Here is an 18,967-nt window from a genome sequence, read left to right as displayed (position 1 = left end):
TTAAAAATCAAAACAATTATTATTATAAAACACCTCATTCATCTATCTGAGGAATTTCTAGTGCCTGCTGTCACAGAATCTGAATGCTGAAGACAGTAATGAGTTGTCAGAAGGTAGTGGGTATCAAAAGAAGCTCAGAGATAGCAGATTCAAAACAAGCAAGGGGAATTGATTCTTCATGCAAAATGTAGTCAAGCTGTGAAACTCCTTGCAATGGGATGTTTTGGATGCTAAAAATTCACATAGGCTTCAGCAGAGACTGGACTAACTCATGAAAAACAAATTCTCTCAGGGCTACTAAACACAGAGAAATCAGAAAGTCCCTGAACTACAAACGACTAGAGGTTAACAGAAAACTTGGGGGAAGCAGGTCTACCTGCTTACACTGTTTTTTTTTTTTCCCCTGAGTATTGACTGTTAGTCCCTGTGAGAGAGAACATACTGGGCTAGATGGAACTTTGGTCTGACCCAATAGTTGCTCTTCTGTTTTTACATCTCTGCTTTTTGGCTCTTCTAGATCTAGCATTTTGGGTTGTTAAGTTTTCTTACTCCTTCTCTTCTTTAAAGTTGTTAAAGGTATATATTTTCAATGACAGTGACATGGCTCCTGCAGAAAAGTGTTTTGCAATGTGTCTAAAAAAGTGGTAAAGGTGTGGCTGCAAAATATTAACTTGAGGTCCCTATACTTCACAAAAAGCTGTTGATTAGGTTCACCACACATGTAAACATAGGATAAAATGTCACATACCATACGCTGTCAGAACAGCTACAAAAGTCAGTGAGTTTTCTTTGTGTTATTTGATTCATATATTTCTTATATTTATTGCAGTGCATCTGAACAGTTTTCCAGAAAACATTGAAAGTTCAGAAAATGTGACCATATCAATGTCAATAAGGTATTCTCACAGTCCAATGTAATTATAGGTAATATTAATATTGCATTGCATAGATGCACTATGAAAGTGCTGGTTATGATTCTGCAGTTGAGTTCCACTTTAAAATCCAAGATGAAAGTCAATCTTCTTTTTTATATATGTGTGTATAATTATATATAATTGCATCCTGCCCATATTTACAGCACTCATTTCTTTCATTCAGAGTGTATTAAAACTAACAACGAAGGCAATTTAAGAAAAGCCTGCTTGAGGTGCTAAGGAAGCCTGTAAGGAAAGATGACTACCAATAGTATCAGTGAAACTGCTGGCAAAGCCTTCTAAGAGTGAAGCGCAACCCTGCGAAGACAGGAGGGAGAATAAATTCCCTTTCTCAGTCTAAGAAGAAAACCATCTTTATAAAAGACAAGGGACTAGGAGTTCAAGCAGGACGGATGGAGCTCCTTTGGCTTAGAAGCAAGCTGAAGACTATGATCTCACCTCCTGAAAGAGTAGATGGGAAGACACACTGAAAAGGAAAAGTCTGTACTGTATCAGCTTGTTCACACAGAAGTAAACTTATGAACTAAACAGAACTAAAGCTTATGTGTACACATATATGTTCATGAAAGAACAAATTTCAAAACTGAAGATGTGTAACCACCAATCTGGGTATAATATTCTGAATATCAGTCAATGTCAATTTTGAAGGTCTGTAGTGATAAAGTCTACATGGATTAAGTCATATAAAATCCATGCCTAATGTTACTATTTCACACTTCTTTTAAGGAACTTCTCTTGGAATCAATGGGAATACAGGATGTTTTAGCAAGGAGGCTTGTGGAAAAACTATTATCATAGCAAATACTGGCTAAAGATATACTTTGCTCTTTTACCACTTCTAAGAACTTCAAGTCAAAAATAAATACCAAACTTTATCAATCTAATTTTAGTTCATTGTCCCAAGGAGTTTTACACTGAAATGGTAACAATATATATAATATATATATAATGTAACAAATTACATTGCAGAGTTACCCTTGACAAAGTGAAGGGTCTCTCAGATGCTAAGAGTTGGTACAGTGAGCAGAAAATATACACATTCTCCCTTTCATCACAAAATGTAATTGCAACAGGTACCTATAAAAGTTGGCAACACCAATTATGAGATGACAAGAAGAGAGTGTATTTTCTAAACAGCGTCCACCAAAAGGATCATTGAAGATTCTCATTTGCAAATTAAAGCTGTCCCCAACAGCAGTGGAACTGATTCTCTACTGGGAAAGGCAGTAGAGAATCAGCAGCTCTTTTCTGCCTATTCTGCAAAATCCACTTTGCAAGATGTCAGTTCACCCAGGCGAAGTCTGCATCTTTGCTCTTCAGATTCTCTGAACAAAAATCCCAAACCTTTGTTAAACTTAGTATTTGAAAGTACACAGGTTGACATAGTTATTGATAGTAGTCTTGTGAAGACTTTAAAATATGCATACATAAAAATCATACACTAAAAGGATATTTTCAGTCATGTCCCCTCAGTGTTATCAGAATGTCCAGAACTTTGCATTTTTTTTTTCTCCCAGGAAGCTGAGCTTTGGCATGGTTAAGGAGACACATCATTGTAAATTGTCTCTTTCCTACTTCAAACAAAACACATCAAAGACACATAATCCAAGGAGAGGCTTTGCTGAAAAGATCTTTCATGAAATTATGCAGTGTTGTATAGCTCCCTGTTCAGAAGTTCATGGACTACTTCCAGACAGATTAGCTAAAATGTTGCTGGAGAAATCTGTCTCCGGTATATTTTAGCAAAGTTACTCCTGTTATGATTGTCAGAGTTCCTGGAGGGCCTTCTTTTTTTAATAATACCAAGCTCAGAACTACAAAGCCTACTACAGAGAAAAATAAGTTTTTAAAATACCATGACTAAAACTTGTCCAAATCTGTACATTTGTTTCACTGTGTTAGGAAATTCGGAGAGTTCATTTTCCTTACACACTAAAACACACAGGCACTCATTTGTAACACTTTGTGGTAGACTGAGCTTTTATAAAAAGAAGAGAAAGTGCTATTCATCACAAGCCACATAAAGCAATCTTTACATAGTAAAATGCCTATCAATTTTACCTACAAAAAATATTTAGGGTTAGCTTTAAACCAAGCAAATACAGAAAAAATAGATATAAAAAAAGTCAGTTTCTAACAAATAATTTGTTGTTTCAGCTTTGCTTCTATTGCTTTACAACCAGGTATGCCATGTTCCTATCTGGAAAATATGGACCAACTTAAATGTGTAAAGGAAAAACCTAAGTTGTTGTGTGCATAAGCAGTAAGTCCGACATGCTAGACTTCATACCTGTGAACAACAAGATCCATTGAATATGGACAAGTGTCATTGGCCTGAATTTCTGCATGTAAAGAAGGCTCAAAAAATTGCCCAAGACCTCAAATTCTGTGAAGATAAGATTTCCAGAAAAAGATAACATTTCTGGGAAAACACAGACATATAGTAGTTCTGCAAACAATCATATTTCAATCTCATTTAATACACTGAGCTGTCTTCATATCTTGTTCTTAACATGTAAGAGATCTCGGTTTCATGACTGCCAAGAAAGGTTGAAAAAGCTCAAACTCTGCAAATTCAAATGAATCAGAAGAACTAAACAAATTGAATCTTAATATTTTAGATTTAAATCATGATGCCAGAATATTAGGATTTCTCAGATTTTGTAGCATAATTAATAAATGTGTCAATATTTGGTAAATGTATACAAAAATAAATTGTAAATATATTGTATAAATTGTATATCTATTTTTGTGTTTCAGTGAAAATACATCTGGTCAAACCATATGAAGACTCACATATCACAAAGCCGTATATAACGACAAAATTGTAATGTTTGCTGGATATATTAATTTGAAATTGAAACGCGTACGTCTGTGTTTACATATGTTCGCTGTATGTAAGTTGTGTTGGATGATAAATTTTAGTCTTGTTATTTTTAATCACTGTAAGAAAAGTCAATTTAAAGCAAAATATTGGTGAGGAAACATCATGATTACCTGCTAAGTATTCTGAATTCATCAACAAGTATTTATGTAATAAGCAGCACTGTTTAGTAAAGTTGGTATCATTAAAAAACCTAAAATTATACAACAAAGGTTTCCCTTGGTGGAAGTCAGAATAAGACAGAGGAAAAAAAAAAAGAAAAAAAAAAGAAGGAAATATTCATAAACCAACAAGAAAACGGTAACAACAGCTAATATAAATTTTAATGAAATAACATTAATTGCAGACAAACTACTAATCTATGAATAAATATTGTTTTATTACAGTCCTAAATCTTCTTTATCCTTTTATTCTGCAGTATAATTTCTCCTCTAATTATATGCCCACTTCAAGATGATTTTAATATAGAAAAAAGTTAGATCTGTTCTTACATTTTATTCAAAGAACTGAGTGCTTCTTTTCTGGTTAAGAACTGAAGAATTACTGCTGGTTTTTAGAAACACAACAGCTTGTGCTTGACCTTACAAAGCTAATCGGCAACATTTTTTAAACCTAAAGAAAGTACTGAATATGTCCTCTACATTGCATAGAACTGAAAGCACACCTTTTCCAAGTGAGAGGTGGTTTGTGCACACAACTGACTAAGGAGATTAATTTGATCACAGTGCTATATAAACCTAACCATATATTATGACAGCAACATAATTTAGCATGATGTGATGGGATAAACCAAAAATTTTCAAGTTTTACCTCCAAGCTATGACACAGACTATGAAGAAATCTCCCACAATGACAATCTTTGAGACAGAAATTGCAATACTTTCAGTATTTTTCTAAGCAGAATATTAAAATAACCAGCAGAGGTTTAGAAAACACACTGAGAAAGAGTTCTCCACCTGCAAAGTATCATTAAGTAAGACCATGATCCAAAGCTTATTCAAGTCAGTGACCACCTTTCTAATAATCTCACTGAGTTTTAGGTGGGATCCAAAGCGTGGGACAAATTGACGCAGATTTTTTGCTGGTGTAAATGCTTAAACACATTACAGTATTTAAACATATTCGCATGTATCAAAAGTACTTCTTGAACTCCCAATATACATTCTACAAATTATTTTTTCCAAGTAACTTGGAATACTCTTAATTTTAATACCTCTCTTGTTTTGGAGAAGAGACTTAACAAAAAAAGCAGCAAGCTGAAGTAAATATTCCTTAATTATTCCACTTTCAGCACTACCTTAAAACTCCTTAATAACTCAAGTACTGTTTATACAAAAGCTTATGTAATGATGCTTGCTCAATAAAATAAGTTTCGGCTTTATGAAAAATAAATTAAAACATGCTTTCTCTTCTGCCCTTTGGACTTTGAGAAACTGATAAAAAAAACCCCAATCATTGATTAAAATAGCAAGGGTTCAATATTTTAAAAGTTCCCTTATCAGTGGTAAGACAGTAATAAAAAAAAAAAAAAAATCATCAGAGTCCAGAGAAAAAAAATTGTTAATAAGAAATGGTCATTACATGTAAGGACTTAGCCAGTAACACTGAGGAAGAATAAACAAATGCTGTAACACTGTAGTTGCAACTATGATGGTCTAAAAGTATAAGAAAAAACAGGTATTTAGAAAGAGGTAGCATCTTTTATTAGACTCTCTAATACAATTGGGGGAAAACAAGACTAGGCTCAAGGCTCCAGTGGATTATTGGTTTTTTGGTTACATTAGAAAGACCATGCCTCTTCCCTTACAATCTTGCTAAGCAAAAGCTGTCAGTACAACTTTGTACCAATTATCAGGCATAGGACAATTCTTTCTAGTATGGACTCATATGTTAATGTAGTTGAAGGAGAGCAATGCCATGTGGTTCTTTCCCCCTCAAATTTTCTTACTCGGTTATCAGTTAACTCGCACTTTCTAACTTACTCATAATTAGTGGCAACTTAAAAACATTCACAGTGAGAAATTAACTTTTCATTTAAAAATTCGTTTTAGATCCCTATTTAAATAAATGGCTGTTCCAGAGTTACGTACTGGCATTTTCAGTCACTCAACTGACTTGCCTCATGCCTGAAAGATGTCTAATTCCTAAATATAGGGTGTGATACAGAAGTATAACTTATGCAAGCAATTCCACTTAAATTGATAGATATGTTTACAACTGCTTAACATTCCTCAAGTGAGAAATTCCTCAAGTGAGAGCTAGACAATTTATGGGTAGTTACCACAGTTTAAAATATCATTCAGTACTTTGTCCTTGAATATCTGAGACAACATAAATAGTGGTATAAAGCCCAGTGACAGTAGACAGAGGTTGAAAGCAGACTGAGGTTGTTTTATTGTGGTTGGCTTTTCTGACTACATTTTGTTTTAATTTCCAGTGAAGATCATTTGTTTTATTTAAAGTGTATGGACACACAACTTTTCATTTGTTTCTGTGCTCATTGTTAATGACACTTCAGGGAGGCTTGTGCCTAAGTATAACAAAGAACTCCGCTTCCTCTGCTGCTACACCGGTTTTGCTGAATCAAACAGAACAGTTACCATCAAAATTTGCAAAAAATTAAAACATACTCTACCCCTTGAGTTCTGTGTCCAGTTTTGGACTCCCCAGTAGAAGAAGGATGCTATAAAGAAACTGGAGTGAGCCTGACAGAACCAAGGTAGTTTGGGCTGGAGCAAATCACATACAAGGGGAAGCCAAGGGAGCTGTTTTCTATCAACCTGGAGAAGAGAAAGCTATACATGTACCTAATTACCACCTTCCATTATGCAATGGATCATTATAGAGATGGACTCAAACTCTTTTCAGAGGCTGACAGTGGTAGGACAAGAGGCAGTGTTCACAAGTTGCAAGAGGGTAAATTCCAAGAGGGTATAAGGAAAATGTTATTCACAGTGAGAGTAGTTAAGCCCTGGAACAGGTGCCCAGACAGGTTGTGGGATCCCCATCTTCGGACATTTTCAAAGCTCTACTGGACAAGGGCCCGAGCAATCTGATCTAACCTTGAAGCTAGACCTGCTTGCTCAGGAGGTTGGACCACATGACCTACAGACATCCCTTCTGACCTAATTACTCTAATTTGTTGGCAGTAGGCATAATTCACATAGAATCATCAGCAGAAGAAGGAAAAAGTAAACAGTCTTTATCATTCCCTGAAAACGTGCCACAAACTGCTACAAACTCTGCTCTACTTCAGGCTAGTCTCAATGCATCAGTTTTATAACCACCAATATGACAGTCTTCCTCAGGGAAGTCAGAATGCCCTGATTCCTTTTGTGTTACTCCAAACTTCATTACGAAAAAGACATAGGAATAGTAACAACCTTATTCTCAAGTTTTTGACATTGGCAGGTATTACAGACAATGTGGAAATCTTGTCACAGCGATTGGTAAATGAAGCCTATCCAGAACACCAAAAGCCATCACAGCAACGATGAATATGAAGTCTAAGCAAAAAGATTTGCTTGTTCTGACACTTAATTCCTATTGCAAGACATAATTCTCAGTCTTCAAAAGGATTAAAAAGATCATTTAAATAGATGCATTTAAGCCATCTGTAATTTTTATTATTGTTTTGTTTTAAAATGAAAAAGTTCAAAGTGAAAGGTTTTTACTAAGTTTATAACATGAATAAATAAAACATGTCTAAATGTTTAAATGGAAAAAAAAAGGCTTTGTTAAGTAAAGACTAAATTCTATGAGTGTTTATATGTAGATAAGAGAAAATCCTGGGAACAAGAAACAAATTTCAGCTTTAAAAATTAATCAGTTTGATTTTGTTAGTTTATTTCAGCTTCATAGTATTATTTTAACTTGAGTTCTGACATCTTCATTTTAAATGTCTGGTAACATAAAGGCATGTGGTTGGAACAAATATTCAATAACTATTAAAATACTAGACTAATGAAAAAAGCAGAAAACACCGATCTCCTCATCTCAGTTCTTGCTGACCTGAAATATTTTACCAATGTCCCTCACTTTCCTTCTTTCTATCTCAGAAAACCTCAATTCATAGTTATTTTATTAAAAAAAAAAAATCAACACAGTCCTGGCAAAACCAGCTCCCAGACATGATATTTAAGAAAAAAAGAAGGAAGAACTTCATTTGCAGGATCTGGAAAACAAGTTTTCAGGGAGGATTTGTCTTTACAGAGACCCAGTATTTAGGTATCTTCTATCACTTGGAGCTCAGATTAAAGTTTCTTTTAATTAAAATAAACAAAGTATCTCAGTATGACATTTTTTCTTTATGCCTTTGCCAGATTTATGGAACAAATCTAATTTGGTAATGCCTCATCCTTCAAAAACAACACCAATTTCCAAATGTGCATGTAACTGTGTTTTTGAGAGCTTAGTGCCAGCAAGTTTTCTTAGAAATTTCAAAAGGGCTTTCCTAAAAAAATAAGGTGTAATACAATTTCTCATTTTAACTAAAATCTCTAAATATATTTAGAATTCCACCGTAAGCGCTGCAGAAGGTAAGTGACACAAAGATACTCTGAATCAAAGCTATCAAACTGTAACCTATAATAAGCAGCCTTCTTGAACAATTCCAAACTGTGCAATTTAAGTCAAAATAAACATGAGCAACTAACAGTCGTTTGAGATGAAACATTAATGAAGCATTTCACTTTTTATTGCCTCATAATTGTACTCACTTTCAGGAAGAACTGCTAGCATTACTGCTCCAGTGTCTCAGTTTAGGGGAGATGTTAAGCTACATTTGTTTCAAGCTGACATCCAAAAAAGTAAGTGCCCTTTTACTATAAATAGATTCTACAGGTCTTTTGTACCTAAATCACCCACATTAACAATAATGCAGCTGTGATGCAAGGTTGCCCGCAGATGAGCCAAGCCACTACTTCCCACACTGTGTCACAAATATATCCAGGTCAGAAGGGATAATTGCTCATACAAATATTTTGACTACATTTTATGTAAGAATAAGCAGCAGAAAAAAACAGAAAAGAGTAAAGCGAAGTAGTTTGTATATCACAGATGCTAATTCTTAGGATAAACACAGCACACGAGAAGAAACTAAAATCTCCACCAACAGAAATATTATCCTGGAGGCTATCAGATCTTTCAAAAAAACATAGGTGATTGCCATTAGGTTTATAAACAGCTGAGCTGTTTCTTATTCACATGAGACATCTGAAGAGAAAATATTTTCAATGTTATTCTTTAATAAATCAACACAAAACATTGGCCATATTAGAACTGAAAACAAAACTAATCCAAAGCACTAAGATTTTCTACTTAATTTCTGATTGCATTCATCATCATAATATTAATATTTGAAGTATTATAAGAGTAACCTTGTTCCGTTGTTAGACTAAAGCAATGCTTAACTGTTAGCAAACTGTAAAAGAAGGATGTTATTTATTTTCTCTGTTTTTGATAGAGTAATAAAGTTAGTGCTGCTTCTTAAAGACCAAGTTGGCTCTGCACAAAAAAAAAATCAAGAATATATATTTAAAATGAAAAGAAAAAGAGGAAAGCACAAACACATAATAAAAAGAAACCAAGTAAGAGAAGACTCAAGCATTAACAAAAAGTAATTAAAAAAAAAAATCAAGCAAACCACATGCTTATAATGGTTTGCAGAGGCTGGCACTTTTGACTGAAGAAGCAAATTAAACAAACTAATGTCTGGTGCCTCTGAAACCACAGGCAAGATGACAATGTAACTGGACTTAAAGAGAGAAAAGTAGTGGCCCAACATCAAAGAAAGCACACTTAAAAAGGAAAAAAAAGAAGAGAAAAAAAGGACAAAAAAAAAGGACAAAAAAAAAGGACAAAGCACCAGAAAAAAGCACCAGAAAAAAGCACCAGAAAAAAGAAAAAAAAGGAAGAAAAAGGAAAAAAAAAAGAAAGGAAGTTGCATCCAATTTCCATCCATGCAAGAACAAACTAGAAAGAAACTAGATTTAGAATCCTGAACATTGCATTGCTGTTTTTAGTTTAAACAATGCCCAAGATTTTTTTTCTGCACATTCAAGTCTGTAACTGAATTTTCTCATGACTGTAAGTATGCATGGCAAAGAGCCTCAAAATGTTACTGAACTATTTCATTGATACTTTCCTGCTACTTTCTTTTCCCTGGCAATACACAGACGAAAACTGTTCCCTTAGTAAAGTGACTCCAACAACAGAATTGAGTGCATTTTCAACAGTTTTTCCCTGCAAGAGAATGTTGACTTAGAAAGAAACAAATACTGAAGAACATTTTGCTATGAAAGACTGTGGTCTTTCAGAGTAACAGGGCAATTCTTATTGTTCCACAATGGAAAGGAAAACTGAGTCATTAACTACAGAGTGAAATAAATTTCCAGCACAGTTCAGGACTCTATTAGCTAAGGAACCTCATGACTATGAAGACATTTTGAAACATATATTTTTGCCTAAGAAAAGGTAAAAATTAAGGAAAAGGATGAGAAACAGGAACATACTTCAGGTATTGCCTACTCTACTACAAAAACACAAGCAAAATTATCCTTCAGTATTATCAGTAACAATACAAACACCAATTAGAATACAAGCTTTAACACGTTATAACACTCAAGAGTCAAAATAGTCTTGATTCAGTTAAGAATGATTTTATAAATCGATTTTAGCATTAAAGATAAAGACTCAGCTATTTGGAGATAATTGTATGTCTAAACACCATTAATTTTAATAGCATTTAAGTACTTCCAAGTACCTAAAAATATCTAAAAGTCAAAACTAAAGTCTACATAATGGAGAAAATCAATGTCTAAAAATCTTGTATCAGCCAACACTGAAATAAAGGAAAACAATACCACTTCCTGTTTATTAGAGCACTGTATAGGTGAATTATTCAACTGGAAAACCTTTTCGTATTCTAGCAAAACACTGCAAAGGGAAAAAAATCAGTCAGTCTGTTGCTAGTTAGCTTTGATACTCTGAGTTTTTGTTGAGGATAATTCAATCCATAGCATGTAACAACAAGACTTTTAACCCTTCTCTTTCCAAGCACACTCAAATAAGATAAAGAATTTTTTTCTGCAGTCATCATTAAACCCAGAAATACTTAAAGTTAAGTAAATGAGTTAACCTGAAGCTATATGTTATAAAGTCAGATAAGCAAAGAAATCCTTTTTGGGTGAAAGAATAATATAAAAAAAAATCTTTTTTAAGCATATTTAACTTATTCTAGTGACGTTTCAAATTCACCGGCTCTTCATTTTCACTGTCAGTTACCCTCCTGCTTTATTTGGGACTTTGAAGAAGAAAATAGAGGGGAAAAAAAATCAAGCAAATGAAATCATAAAGAGCTAGGCATATTTTTACTTCCAAGTAACAACTTGAGAAAGACTAAGCGTCCATCTGAGGATGTCTGTTTTCCTACAGTGCAAAACACGTGACAGTGCAAAACACGTGACAGTGCAACAGGCTGAAGAATAAGTTGCAGAATCATAGCTTAAACCAATGGATGGGTCAGACAACGAATGAGAAAGAAGTTGGTACCTGAAGTAATACTTCCCAACTCGCTACAAGTTTAGATTCTGAGCAGTAAGTTTGATAAACAAACAAACATTATGCAGAAATTCTGCTTCCTCCAGTGTGGGATTTTCTCCCCCACTAAAACCAGTACTAACTTTGGCAATGTGGGCATAAGCTGAGCAAAGAGAATGGCATATTGGAAAATCCACCCAGTTCAGAGTGGCATTCAATCCACACAATGAATGAAGAGGGCTTCTATATCAGTCTTAAATGCTTGCCTTTGCAAACTCTAAAATATGAGCATTGTTTGATTATTATATGGAGGAGAAAAACAAAAACAGTGCCAAAATCATTGCCTTACACATTAAGACAAAAACAACGAGGGCAAAATTTGAGAATATCTCCACAGGTATTAATTCATGAGTGTCCCTAACCTAATGAAAACTAAATATTTAGTTTAGAGGGATAAGATTTTCATTAGGTTTACCCCTTCATTGAACTATATAGGGAATACTTTTCTAAGGTAATAAAGTGAGCTTATATTGCACAAAAAAACCCTAATTAGACATGGATTTCTATGCCTATGCAACAAGAGAGGCAACAGTAGCAGTGCTATTTTAGGAGTTAAAAATGGAACCTTACCATACATAACATTCACACAGGATCATTGCATATCTCCTAGACTCAGACATGTCAGTATTTAGAAAATTAAAACATCAATCCACTTTTACAACAGTGAGATAAACATTTGCCAGCTCTCCTCCAAGCAATACAATGAAAGCTATTTTTGACCCTGTGTTACCCCGATTACTCGCAAGATCAACAACGTACCATTCTGCTACTGGTTTGGCAATGCTGTTAAAAACCACATCTTGTTTTGCCTCTTGATCAAAAATTTTCTGAAATCTGAAAATATTAAGCAAATAATAATTGCTTAGAATCTTAAAACACTACTTGATTCATACATTTTTGTTTGTATTTGTAATAGTCAATGTTTACATCATTAGGCTTACATAACTTAGTACAATGTTTTCCCTGTAGTCTTAACCACAGCGTGCTGTTGTGCTATTGTACATAAATAGGCTGTACACAGTGCTGCTTTGACAAGATCTGTACAATAAAATCCTCTGATAAAATGATGTGGCTTAGAAAAAAATAAACCGTATTTTAAATCTATCAAGAGAATCAGTGTTTGTAACTGGCACCACACTGAAACCTGGATAAATAGATTACACTATAACCAAATACAGCATCCCACCAGTACAGCCAGGCTCACATTTTTTCGTAACTACTTCCTTCATTCTGCTGCACAGTTACTGTAAGTCACAAGGAGATATTTAATTCAATCTAAGTTTTTTCACTTCCTATATAAAATATCTGCAGTTGTCTTACAGAATCATAGAATACTTTGAGGTTGGAAGGGTCCATCTGCTCCAATCCCCCTGCTCAAAGGAGAGTCAGCTACAGCAGGGGTCTGTCCAGTCAGGTTTTGAGTATCTCCACGCACGGAGACTCCACAACCTCTCTGAGCAACCTGTTCCAGTATTTGATCACCCCACAGTAAAAAAGTTTTTTTGATATTTCCTGTGTTTCAATTTGTGCCCATTAACCCTTGTCCTGTCACTGGGCACCACTGAGAAGCATCTGGCTCCATCTTCTTTATTCCCCCCCTCCCCATCAGGTGTTTATACACATTGATAAGATCCCCTTCAGCCTTCTCTTCTCCAGGATAAACAGTTCCAGGTTTCTCAGCCTCTCCTCACGTCAGATGCTCCAGTCCCTTAATCATCTTTGTGTCCCTTTGCTGGAGCCCAGAACTGGACACAGAACTCCAGATGTGATCTCACTGGTGGTGACTAGAGGGGAAGGATCAACTCGCTTGACCTGCTGGCAATGTTCTTCCTAATGCAGGCCAGAGGCTGTTGGCCTTCTTTGCTGCAAATGGTGTATTGCTGACTCATGTTCAACTTTTTGTCTACCAGGACAGGGGAGTTGGAACTAGATGATCTTTAAGGTCCCTTCCAACCCAAACCATTCTATGATTCTATGACTCCAGGTCCTTTTCTGCAAACCTGCTTTCAGTCAGCCCTGAGCCTGTCCTAGTTATTCCTCACCAGGAGCAGGACTTGGCATTTCACTTTGTTGAACTTCATGAGATTCCTATTGGCCCATTTCTCCAGCCTCTTGAGGTCCCTCTGAACGGCAGCACAACTATCTGGTACGTCAACCATCCCTCTCAGTTTCATATTGTCTGTGAACTTGCTGAAGCTTCGCTCGGTCCCATCACCCAGGTCATTAATGCTAAACAGTACTGGATCCCAGTATTGACTACACTAGTGACTGGCCTCTAGCTGGACTTTGTACCCCTGATGATAACCCTCTAAGCCCAGCAGCTCAGCTCATTTTCAACACCCCTCACTGTGCACTTATCTAGGCTTTCTTGATCCCATTCCTCAGACAGCCTTCCTGGGTCACCTGACGCTGCTCCCACCTCTTGTACCCTTCCTTTTTATGTTTGCATTTAGTCAGGAGCTGCTTCCTCATCCATGCAGGCCTCCTGCTGCATTTGTGTCACTTCCTGTTCATCTGGATGGACCGTTCTTGAGCTTGGAGGAGGTGATCCTTGAAAATCAGCCAGCTCTCCTGGACTTCTTTCCAGGGCTGTGTCTCACAGAATTCTTTCAAGCAGGTCCCTGAACAGGCCAAAGTCTGCTCTCCTGAAGTCCAGGGTTGTGATCCTACTTTTTGCCTTGCTCCCTTCTCTCCGTATCCCGAATTTCACTATCACATGGCCACTGCAGCCAAGACTACCCCCAGGTTTAATATGCCTGATCAGTTCTTCCATGTTTGCAAATATGAGGTGCAGCAGAGCTTCTCCCCTCATTGGCTTTTTAATCGTATGTTAGGAAGTTGTCATCCATATACTCCAGAAACCTCCTGGACTGCTTGTGCCCTGCTGTGTTGTCCCTCCTATCTGGAACTGTATACTCTCATAGAACTTCACAGGGTATACAGCAAGGTGCTACAGTCACCAGGTATACAGAAAGGCACCACGGACTGCAAGGGATTACGCAGTGTGTACAATATCACAGACAAACGCGATATACACAAAATATAGACGTATATATTCTATCCTGTTAACACTTAATCAGTCAAGTAATTCAAACAATTGTGTTTGATTCCCATATAGAGAGTAAGAACAAAGGAAAATAATGTTTGAGGTGACCAGAGTAGACAGACTGTATGAAAGTGTGAGTTTTATGGAGGAAAAAGAAATGCTTACTCCAGAGCATTATTTTTGCATTGTCTTAAGGATAACAAGGCATAGTGTTTCTCAAAATCCATCTCTACAGACTTTTTAATAAATTATAAAGTCAGAAAAAGATATCAGCATTCATTATAGCTAGTTTGGGCATCTGCGACCTAAGCTAGTTTTGCATATTAATCTAGTTGGAGAGGGCAGCTCCTCTCTTCCCAAGCAGAACAGATTTCCTTAGCTGATGTAAAATGACATCAGTCTGAGTTGCAGATGTTTATCTGGGACTCTCTTTTTTAACAGCATAGAGCAACAAATTTACTTGATTTGGTATTATAGAAAATAAAGAATATTCAGCTTGGAAAAAGACAACCTCAACCTTGTTATTAGAGGTGGTTATACATCTAGCTTTCTTCATCATCAGAATTTTAAAGTGTTACCTCCAAGTTTTCTCTTGAAAAGATACAAATATTTGATTGATATTGCTGGTATTTATTTTTAGTTTCTAAAAAATATTTACATTCTACAACCATGGTTTTGTTTCTTTCAACAATCTCTGGTTTTCTTTACTGTGTTTTGGTTATGTCTGAAACACAGTTTCTAAACAGTGTTTTACATCAAGACATCTTTAGCCAGCCTATGCCAGCTTATTAGATCACAAGAGAACACACAGTCCTGCATTGAATTTTCATGCACAAATTCAAAACAACCTGTAAAAATGGAAGAACTGATAAGTGAAGATGCACTCTTTGAGATTAGGCTTAGAAATGTATAATGACTTGCAATGGATAGACAAAAACCCCACAACTTTATCAAAAGCTATCAAACTCATTCAGGTGCAGAGCATAATATGCTGGAGTATTCCTCTTGCTAAGGGAGTTGTATAAAAATAAACGTATCTATACCAAAACTTAATTTTAAGAATAGGCTTTTCCTGGTTCTATAGATCTGTATCACTACACATAGTGATATCAATCACTAAAGGCAGAAGATATAAAGATAAGGCTTCTACTTACTTGAACTTGTAGCTCTCTCGTTTATTATTGACGAACCCATCTGCTAAATCACGTGGCACAATAATCTCCAGACTGGACAGAGATTTCTCATCGTCATCAACTGAATACATCTAATAAGCATGGATATGAATTAACAAATTAATTTTACCAATAGAGCAGCATAGCCCTTAGGTATAACACCTATGTAAGCTTAGCACCTGTAACTGCCTGAAGAAAACTTCATACAAATTTCACTTAATACGTGAGCAGATCCTCCTTCAGCTATTATACAACGAAACAAGCACATACTAACATTATCCTGTTTGTTACCACACAAACACTACAAGATTTGAGACAGAAACGTAGCCTCTTTGACATAATTTGCTCACTAAACCACTTTCATATCTGAAATGTTATAAAAAACCAAGCACAGCCCCCAGTGCAACCCCCTCCAAAAAACCTGGAAGAACATACTAGGAAAGACTACGACAGAATGAGTAGGGCTGGTTTAAAACGAGAGGACAATGAAGAGACCTAAATGCACGATTTCTGAGGAATGCTTTCATTATCTTTATTAGGCCTTGCAAGGACAGCTAAAGACTGGCAGCTACACGTCCCCCTCCAACGTTGAGAACAGTGTTGAACCGCATAAACCCAGTGACCGGCGTCAAATGTTTTTCCGGTGGAGCCTTTCTGTAACAACTAGGCAGAAAAGAAGTTCCTTGCTCCCTCCCCCAATAGTTACAGTCTAAGCTCCTGTACTTCGTGATTTTATTAACTTCCTAAGGCTTCGGAGAACAGTACAGGGCTGTGGCTTTCCGCTCCGCACCCGAACACGTACAAACCCCCCCCTAGCTCTCACAAGCCGGCCGGGCCGGCGGGCGCGGCCGTGCCTCTTGCAGGGCAGGGCGGGGGGGCCACGCTCACTGCCCGCTCCCTCCCGCCTTCAGGCGGCCCCGCCGCACGCAGGCCCGCGGGACGCCCTTCGGCTCGCCCCTGCCGCCCCACTCCACCCCGCGGCAGCACACCAGCTGGCTCCCCGTCCTACCCCCGCCTGCTGCCGCCTGCCCAGCGGCTTCACCCGCGCGTACACCCGGATGGCTTCCTTCACCATCGCTGCCCGCCGAGCGCGGGGCACCGGGCGGTGCCGCCCGCCTAGCAACGGTAACCACGGCACGCTACCCAGCGTGCACCGCGGCGGGCGGGAAGCGGCGGCTGCCGCGGCCCCTTGTGAGGCGGGTTCGGCTCCCGCCGAGTCACTTCACGCCCTCGGGACCTCCTCATGCTCTCGGGTAGCTTTGGTGGGGCTTGGAGAAGGGAGCAACCGGGCTCCATCTGCGAGGGGTGGCTGCCACCCCCGCCGCAGGTGGGTGACTGCCTGCTTGGCCGTTAACGGTAATTCCCCGCCAGCTTTTTTTGCCCGAGGCCGAAGTGTCATGGCTGTGAGAAAAGGGAGCCTGTAAACGCTGCCCAGCTGAGAGGTGCAGTGTTTGTATCGCGTGTGGATCGCTTCATCGGCACATCAGAAATTCCCCGCCAGTTCTGTGGGGTTGTGCGTTACCTGTGTGTCCACGCGGCCCTCCTCTAGCTGAAACCACCCTTGTAAGGCCACTTGGTTCAAGAGAAGTGTGTGTTGTTAAGCAGTTGAAACATCAGGAAGGGAAATTAGGGGGAAATACCTAGATTACATGCAATGAAGACATCGATTTTTTTAATTCTAATACAAAAAAGGTTCTGAAAAAACCACTAGTGGGAAGTAGAGGGTGTTGTCTTGTTACGAGAGCTAAACTTATACAGAAGTAATAGTGGGACCTCGTTATTCTGTGAAGTGGTTACCAAAGAGTCACACAAACAACATGCTAGTATTTTGGCCTTAGTTTTGGTGAGACATAGTGGTAAAGATCAGATTACAGTGATTTCAAGTCCCCTAATTTAAATTAAGTGGAAAATCAGGGACTTGATTATGGAGGAGGGTAGAAATTTCCTTAACTCAGATATGGTAAAAGTATGTTGAACTTGTATTACAAATAAGAAAAATAGTAGGGGAAAGGTTTTCTGTCCCAACTGAAAAAATAACTGTCTCAGAAAGCATATGAGGCATATGTAGTGAGCCTTCAGGGAATGAAATGGAAAAGGACTAATCACCAAGTAAAGTAGAGTGCAAAAGTCAAAAGGGTAAAAATGAGAACAAATGGAAAATATTACTTGGTGATTAAATAAAGAGTGAAGGAAAAACAGGACATTGGAATGGGATAATGGAATAAATAGTATCTTCTCAGCATTGCTCCAAAACTACAAAAAAATTTTGTCCCTTGTCAGTTGGGATGGGGATGCTGAAGGTGATGTTGGAGGCAGAAGTGACTAACAGGAAGGAAGTGTGAGAGGGAAATAACTGCAGCCAAGAGGGAAGCAGAACCCACAGAGTTCAATGAATTTAGACTGGGAGACAGGAATTTTGGGAGGGAAGAATCGATAATTTAAGTCCCAGAATTCTGAAACGATTGGCATGTTTAATTGAAGGTCCAGGAACTGTATTTGTTGGTTTGTTTGGTTTTGTATTGAAACAGATGCAGGAGAGTACAGTATTCTTGGAAAACTGCAAATGTAATAGTCAACTGTGTTATTTAGCAGCTTAGCTGGATTGCGAATTAACTGGGCAGTGGACATTGAAACACAGCAGTTAGCTGTGTGGAAAGCCATTTTGTATCTGCTGGTGTTCAGTAGCTGGAATATGGAGTTAGGTGAATGAGACTATATTGCTTTTGGGACAAAGTCTGATCTGCGAAGGGTTTAGGTGTCCGTCTTCAACATGAAGTCTGAGCTGTAAACTCTCAACCAATGGCACAGTGAAGAGACACCCAACTGGGTTTGCATAGGACTAGTCTGAATATGATATGGCCTGCACAGAGAAGCCAATGAGCCATCTCAGACTCAAGCTGCTTCCAGCATAAGAGCGTAGTCTGAATTTTTGAAAGGGGAGAAGGAATTCTGGGCCACCTGCAGGACGGACACTTGCGCAGCAAGAGAAGAACGAAGATAAGAGAAAGGACTCACAATTATCTTCTAAAATACCCTTTTTATTATACAGCTGTCCTTACAGAAATGCTAGAGTTCTTCTGTGTTGTGTTCCATAATATATTGCCGTCAAGAACGGCGTGTTAGGCCAGTGGCACCCAGCTCAGAATTAGCACTCTAGGCTTACTGGTCCTTCTGCAAAACAAAAGCTGCATCATTAATTTAAGCATCAAAATTATCCACGTTTTTCTCTTGAGTGGAGTATGTGGTATGTTGACTGCAGAAGATTGGAGTGGAGTATGTGGTACATTGACTGCAGAAGATTGGAGATCAGTGGAAGAATTATAAGATGGGT

The 18,967-nt window shown here is 37.7% G+C and overlaps 1 protein-coding gene across 1 annotated transcript in view; it reads right to left on the bottom strand.

Annotated features, from left to right (window-relative positions):
* Window positions 1-16,711, bottom strand: part of KIF6 (kinesin family member 6) — a 177,722-nt gene extending 161,011 nt beyond the window's left edge. The window contains exons 1-3 of the mRNA XM_050893845.1: window positions 16,646-16,711; window positions 15,619-15,728; window positions 12,178-12,252 (exon numbers count right to left, since the gene is read on the bottom strand). Of these exons, the coding sequence (XP_050749802.1) occupies window positions 12,178-12,252; window positions 15,619-15,728; window positions 16,646-16,711 (251 nt within the window). The remainder of the gene's footprint in view (window positions 1-12,177; window positions 12,253-15,618; window positions 15,729-16,645) is intronic.
* Window positions 16,712-18,967: the final 2,256 nt, after the last annotated feature.

The sequence above is a fragment of the Gymnogyps californianus genome, chromosome 3 (assembly GCF_018139145.2).
Source record: "Gymnogyps californianus isolate 813 chromosome 3, ASM1813914v2, whole genome shotgun sequence".
In the NCBI taxonomy this organism is placed as follows: Eukaryota; Metazoa; Chordata; class Aves; order Accipitriformes; family Cathartidae; genus Gymnogyps; species Gymnogyps californianus.
Note: the sequence above shows the minus strand (reverse complement) of the source record. Positions and strands in the feature narration are given on the sequence as shown.